Genomic DNA, 12,302 nt, shown 5'->3' on the forward strand with positions numbered 1-12,302 from the left:
GGCGATTAAGCAATCGGAAATTCGAAGTGCTTGAGAAATTTTTCAATACGCCCATTACTTCGAATAGCGATAAGTTCATTGACACATGTGACCATTGTTTTGTTACTTTCTATAGCGATTCGAATAAGCTATGCGACAGCTAACGACAGCACAATCGCAATATCAACAGAAGTTCATTTTATCCTACATGATGAGGCTAAATTCAGTGAAATCGATCGTGTTCTGAAATATATATTTTCCTGGATACATTTTGTTTATTGTAGCTATTCTTTGCGGTTTATACATTAACCTGCTATAACATATTGACCGTTTTCAAGAACCCAAAAATTACAATTTTCTGGGAATCTGTTTTTTTCCAAAAACAACCCAAACCCGAAATTGTGTACAGTTAGTACGCAGCGTATATAATGTCGGATTAGAGAATATTGAAAAAACTTAGAAAAAGTTCAGTGAAGGAAAATAAGCTCAGCAGTGACAAATTGTCATTTCATCTCCTTCACGTGATTAATTGATGTCCAAATATGTTCTACCGTGAAAACTCTGCATTTAGCGTCAAACGAATTTTTGTATACGTATCTCAGGATGCATGCTCTTCAAAAAGGTAGCCTATTAGGAAAAAACTTATCCGGTAAAATCCTAATTTGTCCTAAACGATATTCCAACTATTATTTTGTTAATTATTCAACTATCATCACTAACTGGGTAAGTTAGTTGAACTTACATAAAGATATATCATTAGGGACACTTCAATTTCACACCATTCAATATCATAAGGGAACAAAATTCTTTGAAACTTGGTTAATGGTAGTTCTTAAGACTAGGTTTTGTTTCCGGAATTTACTAAATGTACCAATTCTAATAATTCACTCATTGAAGCTTCTATACATCAGAAGCGAAAGCTCGTGCGTCGAAATAAATAGTTAACCTTTAAATATAAGTCTTTATTGATTCTTTTTTTGTTGGAATATGCATAACTTTTTCTGGGCAAATTTCTATATTCTGTCAAGTCATGGACGTTTTAGAGTCCATGGTCAAGGTATTTTGGCTATAACGAATATAACTAACTCCCTGGGGCAACGATGTGGCTGATGAAATGATCTCTCCCATTGTAATCCCACCATTTAATTACTCATTGTATAACAACTCTCACAATTAAGCCTCGGACTCTTCAACGAATTATGAGTGCATGCTTTAGTATAGGCTCTGATATAGAGCATATTGTCTTTATTTAGAACATGTATGCATAAACTCTAGGCTGCAAAGAAATACGTATTCAGCGGCTCTAATCGAGTTAAATCTTTCGTGATAGATTAACACAGAAAGGCGGCACCCAATCGCTGCTTATTGACATTAGGCACAAGTCACTGTTATGTTCATTAGTAAAACTAATATAGAATTACAAGTGAGGAGGGAAAATGTATAAATTGAATTTATAAATGAATTTATAAGAATTTAGCATGCATCGGAGTGCACTTAAATTGGATTATTACAAAATAACTCACTTCAAAATTTATGATATTGTTTCATTGATATTTATTACTTTAAAGCGATTCACTTTAAGAACTTTGGTCAACAATAAGTCTGACCTGCAAATCAAATCATCGGGAGACAAAATACTGTTTCAAAAAATCATATTGCTAATACATTCCTAATCTTAACCTTTCGCCATAAACCTACTGGATTTAGGGCCTGGGGTAAAATCTAGGTAAAATCCTCACTTGGCGATTTTTCAAGAACATTTGAAAGCACGATATTTATTCAAACATATTCATCCACAATACAACTGCAATATATTTAACTGTGCATTGATCTCTTTTGATGAAATAAATCTTTAAATAAATTCATAGAATAAATGAAATTAATGAACTTTTTATTCATACTATCTTTTCATATTCTTATTCATACTATATTTTAATTCGAACTAAATAACTCTTTTTAACTTGTGGTATAGTATGCTTATGATATGGATTCGATTTACGTATCAATATTTTCATGTTGACGGGGGCCTGATGATGGCTAATAGCATTAGCCGAAACATTGCTCGTAGAACATTTGATTTTTAGCTGAATTCATTGTGGGATTTGTCTCGTTATTCACCATACACGGATATTGTGTATTTTCTTCTCATTTTCATGTTGGTTTTGAACAACTTAAATTTTGCGATTCTAATCCCTTATTAACTTTAGATGACAGTAATACCTTCAATTTACATGTAAAATATGATCACTGCTGAAAGTGTAATAAGGAATATATATTTACTCCAGTGACAATATATTGATTCAAAGATTTAATTCAATCATCTAGTCCGAGTCTGTATGGTAAAACCTCTGGCTAACCAAGAGCTAACCGAATACCGACAATAGAAGGTGGTCGCTTAAAAATTAGTTAATTTACGCAACAGGAATCTATCTTGATTTCAAGGGCACTTCAATTAATCGTTTCAATAGTGACCACTGTAAATTAGCCAGTAGTTTCAACGACCGAATTCAATCAACCGATTCATATCCTAAGAATGAGAATTGTATCTAACCACAGTAGTAATTCCTCATCAAACGTTCGTTCATCATATTATACATCTATACATCATTACTATCATCTTCAGTTAATAGAAGTGCAATAAAATCTTGAATCTATGAGTTGAGTTTTTTTGAACATAATAAATTGTGTTGATTTTATGTTAGTTAAATCAAATATTGGGAATATTTTACCGGGGGATTTTTACTTTGGGGATAATAAGCTAAATTATTTTATATCATCGGTTTTCATTAAGAAAAAAAAACAACTATTAATCTTAACTACACTTATATTCCTTTTGGAACATTAAGATTCTTTCATTGAATTTAATATGTTATTTCGTACATAGTTCATCACAGTGCGTCATTCACGCTTAAATGTACAAAACTTCTTTACAGAGTTCAAAATATAAACCAACAATCTCATCTCAAGCATGTACTAGCGCTGACGCTATGGGATAAAACCAAGTCTCGATTCATTGCCTAAAATGTGGGTACATTCATTCAAATCAGGACTAAAATACGCTTATATGAATATCTTGCATGATATCATTTTACATTACGGGTGTCTCATAGGCCTGGTTTTACTTGTACATTGTCATCAATTGATTAAACATCCCAAGTAACTTCTTTATTTACTTATGGCTTAATCACTGGTATTCAATAGCTAGTCGGCTATAGAAAGACTAACCCGATAAAATTCTATTAACCGTTCGTCCAGAGTCGAACACTCGCGCGTTAATTCGCAACGATTTTAAAGAAAGAAAATGATTGCATGAAATCTACTTTTCGTATCAATCGGCGTCCAATCTCTTAAACCATCCTAAACACAGTAGTGTAGTAGTTTGTGTCTATTTGCATTTGCTGATGTCATTTAACATAACAATGGAAATGTATTCGTTTATTTGGAAATTATATGAAGATATGGAGTAATCATGTGACAAATCAAATTGTTACTGCAAGGCAAAACATAGCGCACTTCAGATATATGATATGGCCTTAAAGACTTTTCATATATTAACAGTCCAGTTTAACGTCTATTGATATGAATGGTCCAGTTTTGATATGACTGTCGCAACAGTTGGAATAAAACCTATGAAATCTAGGGGCATTTATCTCATGAAATTTAGATTTGAGATAATTGTATTGTATTGTATGAGGATTAAACATTTAAATGGCTGGTGATTATTTGTGATGAAGTAATCAGTGAGATGGACTGTGATTGAGGCACTCGGGTCAGATAATATTTTTAGATAAAACAGTGCATTTGTTAAAGCAGAACACATGATTTTAAACTATATATAAGTAGCTAAACCGTTAATTTTCATTCCTAACTTTTCATCACTCCCGATTATCAAAAATAATTCAACAGTTTGATTAACGGATAGTTGCAGTTAACAACATTTCTATCTGATAGAGAAGGTATACAGGTATACAGAGGAACAAGAAAAGAACATCCAACTAGACACTGAAAAATCTTTATTCGGGTTTTTTACCTGGGGCCTTTACCTTGGGGTATATTTAACAAGGGGATTTTTACTGAAAGGGACCTTTACGGGGCGAGTTTTTACCCGATCACATCGATTATTGAATGACATGTTCGATAAAATCATGACAAAAACTGGTATCACTGGACGTACAATTTGCTAATTTTCGCTGTTCGGGTGGTTCTGTAGACTATTGGCTATACCGTTGGTAACTGACTAGCTATTTGTATCACTGATCGGACTGTGAAAATATAGCTTTGACAAAACCACAACGAGAAATGAATCAAATGCAATATTTTACTCGAAAACGAGCTTAACCACGGAATCAGTAACGTTTTTTTTACAGTGCATGGCTGAAATGACGCTATTGAAAAAATCAATGAGAAATACTGCCTCCGATTTTTATGACGAAAATATAGGAATGAATTCTGAACAGAATCAAATCAGGTTGTTCTTATTGGTATTGTGTATACATTTCATTTATTAGATATTTCACGTAATTCGTGTAATTAGGAAAAACTCGATCCAATAATTGGTTTTTCTTTCGGTTTTACGTAATTTACAACTTACCAAATATGGACTACATGGTTTGACATTAAAACCAGCGAGCATTATGGTTCAAGTTCAATCAAAATTGATAACGATCGGCCTTTCGTAGAATCTCCCTGAAGGTCACAATTTTAGTAAATTGACCTTGGGAGGTTTAAACCTCCCGAATCCAATTAGCAAAATATCGGTCCTCTATGTCGGCGACAATAAAAGTACCCTGCGCGTAACTTTCTATTGTGCGCCTGCCGCGTTTTGGGCACGAGTAGCTTACGTAATCTCAATTGAAAGTTGAGATCACAGGCAGATATTGAGGTCTATGGCCCACACATAACATCATAAATTGGTCAGGAAATAAAGTGTTTTGAGGTATAGATGACACGTTTGTACGATTTTACACTGTAAATTTATCATTTTTCAGGACTTAAGGACCAAAAATCGGCAATATTTTTGATACAAACTGAGAAAGTATCAAAACATTTGAGAACGCGTTATTGATGATGATTCCAGGCTCAGAAATCTGAATTGGAAGGCTCCTACTGGTCGGTTCATAAACATTATCATTTCAGATGCAAATTCACGCCACCAGGGGTCGTGACTATCGAGGTGATATTTGTGTTGATGACGTCGAATTTGTAAATTGTCCCCCAAAAAGTAAGTTCCGGAAATATTCAAGACATCCGGCGTCCTTGAATCGGGCAGTTAAACCCTGTGGCCGAGAAACTCCTAAATAATTACCTTCTTCACTTTTCCAGGAGATGGAGTCTGGACCGATTGGGGAAATTACGGAAGTTGCAGTGTCACGTGTGGCAATGGCATTAAACATAGGACGAGGACTTGTACGAATCCGTCCCCGCAAAATGGCGGCGCGAACTGTGTCGGTCCAAACAGGAAAACTACATTTTGTAACGACGGGGTTTGCATCGGTAATGCGACTAAATAATCAAACACATCATCCCTGCTTAACCTGCTGCGCCATCTACGGTAGACCTTCTAAAGCTTACAACAATTTCACCGAAACCGAATACAACAAAATGCAATCCAGCTTACGGTAAACCTTCGAAGATGACGCCAATTCCACATGCGTCCTGCCTGATTGCGGTAAACCCCCTACCCGCTTACGAATGAACTGCCCAGATATAATGGCCGCCTCCATTAATTCCTCCTATGACGTCAGTAACTCACTCATAGACATCTTCGCTCTACTTGGTCTTTGAAATCGCTGTTTTTTCACTCTTTTACCGTGCATTTCTGCGCGAGAAATATCGTCGTCGCTTCACTTTACATTCTACGTTGCGGCGTTATTCATTTTCCTGGTGGGTTCGAATCCTGAAAACGGTAAATATATTTTTTTATAATGTTATTTGAATGACCGTTTATCTTTAAATGTGAACTAAACGGAAATAAAAACGGTTGAGCAGTGATGGCCAGTTACGTACGTTCTTGAGTTCTTGATTTCGACCACTTGTTACAACTCGGGCGCTATCGAGCTGAGTCTTTCTTAACCGCTTTTCATATTCCATAGTTTTTACTCGGCTTCTTATCACAATATTTAAATCATTGTAGTTGACGGTATCTGGAGTGACTGGGGTAATTACGGAAGTTGTAGTGTCACGTGTGGCAATGGCACTAAAACACGGACGAGGACTTGTACAAACCCGGCTCCGTTGAATGGTGGAGCTGATTGTGCCGGTAGTGCCAGTCAATCTACAAGTTGTAATGACGGCGCCTGCCCAGGTGATAGGTTTATTTCATTTTATCTCAAGAGGAGATATTTGCATATATTATGCAAATTATCCATCTATGTTTGTGTAAATGGGCTGTAAGAGTTACGGGTAATTGAGCAAATTCGGAATATCTACATCGTATCAATAAGTTTATCGATTCATCGTTGCATTCGGAACCCCCCCCCCCCACCTTTCAGGTACAGCCCCGAGGGGTTTGGGTTGTTTTCTTATTTATGTACCTATTTTTTCATTTATATCTCAAAAATTATGTTAATAATGTCGTACATACTATAAGTAATCAATTTGTAGTTGTAACCGCTTTTCATATTCCATAGTTTTTACTCGGCTTCTTATCACAATATTTAAATCATTGTAGTTGACGGTAACTGGAGTGACTGGGGTAATTACGGAAGTTGTAGTATCACGTGTGGAAACGGCACTAAAACACGGACGAGGACTTGTACTAACCCGGCCCCGTCGAATGGTGGTGCTAAATGTGTTGGTAAAGCCAATGAGTCTACAAGTTGTAATCATGGCCCTTGTCCAGGTAAATAAGTGAATTCAGATTTGAACCATTGCATGAATTATGCAGATGTATATTTGATTCCGATAAGATATCATAAATGATTATCAAACTATTTTGAAAAATCATTGAACGGTTTCAGGCGATGGTAACTGGAGCGACTGGGGTAATTACGGAAGTTGTAGTGTCACCTGTGGGGATGGTACTAAAACACGGACGAGGACTTGTACAAACCCTGTACCGTCGAATGGCGGAGCGGACTGTGTGGGTAAAGCCAGTGAGTCTGCAAGTTGTAACGACGGCCCTTGTCCAGGTAAGTTATAGATAAATCTTCTAGGCGAATTAAGATATTTACATAAATTTTGCAAATCAGCTATTGATAACACATAATCAATTTGTAGTTGATGGTAACTGGAGCGACTGGGGTAATTACGGAAGTTGTAGTGTCACGTGCGGAGAAGGCACTAAAACACGGACGAGGACTTGTACAAACCCGGCCCCGTCGAATGGCGGAGCTGACTGTGTTGGTAAAGCCAGTGAGACTACAAGTTGTAACGATGGCGCTTGTCCAGGTAAGTCTGATTTCAATTCAACCTTGTAAATTTGCATATTTGTATAAACGTTGCTAATTATGTAGATTTGGTACACGGCAAAGCAAGCGAATTTCAGATACTTTTATTAATTAAGCAAATAAGATATAAAGGACAGCTTCAATTTGTAGTTGACGGTAACTGGAGCGACTGGGTTAATTACGGAAGTTGTAGCGTCACATGTGGAGATGGTACTAAAACACGGACGAGGACTTGTACAAACCCTGTACCGTCGAATGGTGGCGCTGACTGTGTTGGTAAAGCCAGCCAGTCTATCAGCTGTAATGACGGCGCCTGTCCAGGTATTTATTTCACTGGATAAACGTGAATCTTCTTAAAGTGACTCGTGAGCAAAACAATTCTACACTTGAATATCACGCCAAACTCGGGGTATGTTTGTTTACAGCCGCTCAGTTGAGTACAGATTTTGAGAATGGCTTCGATCAATGGGACACTGTGGGTCGCCCTACCTGGAATATCGGGCAAGGTAAAACTCCGTCTTACAGGACTGGTCCCACGTTTGATCACACTCTCAGGTCATCAGCTGGTAAGTTGTTTCTTATTTGCCATGCTTAAACTAAACGTATTTTAGATATCAATTTTGAGTCTCATCTTTCGAACATCACAATATGTGATGTTGGTGATGTCCTGAACACACGTGAAGTGTGGACGGTCAGATCTTTTTAAGCGTGCCGATAAAATGTCTAATGCCAATTGTTTGTAGTTCAGACTCTAATGAAAATGTCTTCAAGTGAAATTGTGGACACGTGTGAAGCGTGTGTGGACGATCAGCTTTTGAAAGTTTGCTAATGAAATGTCTAATGTCTGGTGTTTGAAGTTCATTTGCAAATAGGAATATCTCAGATGAAGAACTGAACACATGTTAAGTGTTAAAATTTGAAACAAATTGGAAGAATGTATCAATGTCGAATGACTGAAGAGGATCATCTCTCCTTCAAAGCGATCATCATATTTCTTGTACGCGTAGTTGAATTATGTGTGTCTATATTTCAAGGTCATTACGCGTTTATGGAAGCCTCACCGTTGCGCCAAAATCAGAAAATCGTTATGGAAACGACAGAATTTACGAGCAACAACGACCAGTGCCTGAACTTCTACTACCATATGTACGGTACATCAATGGGTGAACTATCCGTGTTAGTCGACGGGGAAGAGACATTCGTCAGTCGAGGCAACCTTGGAAATCATTGGGTCGAAGGATCCGCCCCTGTGCCCAGTGGGTCTAGAATGGTGAGTAGCATCAAGTGCTAAAATCAGTGAAATAGATGAAAACTGAGTGCAATAAAGCGTACAGTGAGATGGAACAGTGTATGGCTTGTAGTTGGATGCTGACACAGAGGATGAGGTGGGTCGAAGGATCCGCCCTTGTGCCCAGTGGGTCTGGGAAGATGAGTAGTTGGAATTATTGAAAGCTATATATTCGAGGAGGACAGAGTGCAATAAAGGGTGCAGTGGGATCGAACAGGGTACATTAGGGTGCAGGATGCCAGTAAGGTTTATTGCAGGATGCAGGCACAGAGGATGAGGTACCGGGTGCAAGCACGTACAGTTATTTATTTTACCATGTTCTGTTATAGATACGGATCCAAGGCAAGCGAGGACGCAGTTATCAATCTGATATGGCTATTGACGATATCAAACTAGAAACCACTTGTAGAATGAAGCCAACAGGTTAGCATCAATCATTTCGTTTCTACCATCGTTCATTATTGTACGCATAATGCATCGTCCCCATTGCTTGAAACCTATACATTCTAAACCGGTTCAAGGTTGGTGGACACGTTTGAAGCTATTTTAACGGTCATTTACAGATGATGTTCCATTTGATAACGGTTTGAGATCTTGGAGAAATGTTGGTAAACTGAACTGGCAAATACACCGCGGGAGAACCCCATCATATCGGACAGGACCGAGCAAAGATAGAGTCAACAATAAAGGTATCAACCTAATTATCAACGGCGTATTACTTATGACAGTTTTCTCATTCTTATTGACTTCAACGATTCAGCAAAATTATGATTAGTTACTAATGACAAACTTCTCATTGTCAAAGACTTCAACGCTTCAGTAAAATTATGATTAGTCGCTATAGACAATTTTAATGTTCTGTAGTTGTTTCACTTCATCTCTTATAGCCGGAAAGTACGCGTATATGGAGACATCAGGCAAGAGGAAGAGTGATAAGGCTATTTTACGGTTGGAAGGACTGGACTTGGCCAGCGATGGATGTTTCAATTTCTTCTATCACATGTACGGCAAGGATATGGGAAAACTGATTGTTGAAGTGAACGGCAATGAAGAACTTGAGATTGAAGGTGATCAGGGCGATAAATGGAAGAACGAAATAGTTCCAATAGCTGCCGGTTCTGATATCAAGGTAAACATATCTCAATTCATCAACAATCTCAGTATTAATTTTATCTTAAGGATGCGTCAAATTAAAAGCTTTGGGTGAGATCGAAGTTACGCCTTGGGTTCAGTTGCATGGTCGAAGTCGAGGAAGACTGGTCTCAAGTTAAGAAATTAGCTGCGGCAGGTCGATGGTGGACCGTACAATCTGTGCCAGAAGCCTTAAGGCTTGTGTGCAGATTAATGCAACTGGACATCATGTTTTATGGTATATTTTCATCGTTTCAATCGATTTTGAGATTGTTTGTTTGAACAGGTTGATATAATAGGAGTAGTTGGTGACTCTTATAAGTCTGATATCGCCATTGATGATTTAACATTCACCGACTGTTCAGAGGTTGTACCAGGTAAACAAACATTTTTTTTTTCAAAAACAAAGAATATGTTTAGACTAAGCTGTTTTCAAAACTTAGAGAGTAGTGACGTTTAGATTCAATTCTAATCATGATACGTCACTCCTCTCTTAGTCTTATCAGAAATTGAGCCCTTCTTCTTGAACTATGTTATCGATATTCACCTGGGAATATTCACTTGTGGAAACCAACATTTTGTTGTTGTTGTTTTTTCGCAGTTAACGGGAATTGGGGACCGTGGTCCCCGTACTCGGCTTGCAGCGTTACTTGTGAAACTGGTCAGAAAACTATAACTCGCAAGTGTAACAACCCAGCACCGAAATACGGAGGTAGTGATTGTTCGGGTAGTGGTTCACAAACACAGTCATGTACGATGCCATCTTGTTTCGGTTAGTGTCAATTTGCGGATATCTTTCCTTCCTTGAAGAAGAATCATTTTGTATAAAATCAAGGTAGAATTCTATTCTCAAATTAAACCTCTGAATAAATGTCGGAATCCACTGTATTTCACAAACTCTTACTATGGATCGTCGAGGATACAGATCTCCAAATTGTATATCCGCCTTCTATTGAATAGATTCCGACTTTGAGAAGGGATACAATGGTTGGCAAACGTCCGGGCCGAAAAAGTGGAGACGCTACAGAAAACAAACACCTTCTGTTCAGACAGGACCAAGGGGAGATCACACATCTGGATGGGGTGAGCTTTGAATTTATATATATATATATATATATATATATATATATATATATATATATATATATATATATATATATATATATTCCTTTATGAACTCGCTAGAATTAGGTTCCGTTAAGGTTGATGTATTGTAGCTATTTTTGGTTTAAATTACTTATTTATTCATGCATATTCGTATTTTTAAACACTTAGAACTACTAAACTGTTGGGATTCGAACCCTGCTCTACTAAGAAACCGTTATTGCTGCTTTGCGGCTATATTGATTTGTTATGTATTAGCACTGAATGTTACACCGTCCTATGTACAATATCTAGGTTATTACATGTACGTGGAAGCGACCTATAGGAAACAAGGGGATGTTTTTACAATGTCGAAAACTGCTACGGTCAACTCGGCTGGAAAGTGTCTACAATTCGCCTATCACATGTACGGTTCTAATATGGGCTCGCTGAAAGTCATGAGGGACTCCGTACAAATTGACAGGATCTCTGGGAACAAGGGCAATAGATGGCGCATCAAAAAATTACCATTACCAACAGGGACATTCACAGTAAGAACTTTAATTCCAGCAGGCGGGACTGGGACTACATGAATACTAATTAGAAGTAACTTATTTGAATATGCTAATACATGATTTGCATTAGGTAAAGATTAAGAATACGATAATGGAAAATAGCATTTGATGAATTCGAACCTTCACAATTCACAATTTAAAGATGTTTCATCCATTTTAAGGTAATATCTGTTAAACATGGCCTCGAATACGATCTCCCAATTTCTCATTCTAGGTAAAATTTGTCGGAATTGTAGGCAGCAGTTTCAAGTCCGACATTGCTGTCGACGATATCAAAATTATCGACTGTTAAAACTGAGTAAGGTATGTCTTTCTACAGAGATAACGAATCCATTCTGAATACGTGTGTGTATTTTCCTAAAGAGATTAAATAACGAATCTATACTGAATACTTGTGTATTGTACTATTTTATTTCATTTCCAGTTCGATTCATGAAAGTGATTTACCACACTATGCCTTGAAAATTCAAATCTGACGTGTTCACCAGATTTAATAATAAAAAATACCATGTTATTTTCTGCAAAAGTTCCTCCTTATCGTTCTGGAAAGGTATATAAATCAAATCATCACTAGTAGAAAATATGATGACGTCACAGGCGGGATTTATGGAGACGGACATCTTTTTTTTGAAATGGCACACAAGTATCACAAGTTATACCATTTGATGATGCCATGGTGGGGGTGGGGGACATGGAGGCAGAGCCATCTCTGTGTAGTAGTCTAGGATCAGCTGGTCGGATAAAATGACGACTTGTTTTTACTGTGAGTATTTCGAAATAGTATGACGTCATCTTCGCTTTTAAAGTTTCGTATCTTAACCAGAAGTAAAAGGGACGATTGGACCAAAGAGACAGATT

General features: G+C 37.4%; 1 protein-coding gene across 1 annotated transcript in view; it reads left to right on the forward strand.

The window, feature by feature from the left end:
* LOC141911780 (SCO-spondin-like) overlaps positions 1-12,302 on the forward strand; it is a 33,129-nt gene that overhangs the window by 6,919 nt on the left and 13,908 nt on the right. The window contains exons 12-19 of the mRNA XM_074802819.1: positions 5,116-5,200; positions 5,302-5,472; positions 6,113-6,283; positions 6,650-6,820; positions 6,939-7,109; positions 7,198-7,368; positions 7,518-7,688; positions 10,388-10,552. Coding sequence (XP_074658920.1) covers positions 5,116-5,200; positions 5,302-5,472; positions 6,113-6,283; positions 6,650-6,820; positions 6,939-7,109; positions 7,198-7,368; positions 7,518-7,688; positions 10,388-10,552 — 1,276 coding nt within the window. The remainder of the gene's footprint in view (positions 1-5,115; positions 5,201-5,301; positions 5,473-6,112; positions 6,284-6,649; positions 6,821-6,938; positions 7,110-7,197; positions 7,369-7,517; positions 7,689-10,387; positions 10,553-12,302) is intronic.

The sequence above is a fragment of the Tubulanus polymorphus genome, chromosome 10 (genome assembly GCF_964204645.1).
Source record: "Tubulanus polymorphus chromosome 10, tnTubPoly1.2, whole genome shotgun sequence".
Taxonomy (NCBI): domain Eukaryota; kingdom Metazoa; phylum Nemertea; class Palaeonemertea; order Tubulaniformes; family Tubulanidae; genus Tubulanus; species Tubulanus polymorphus.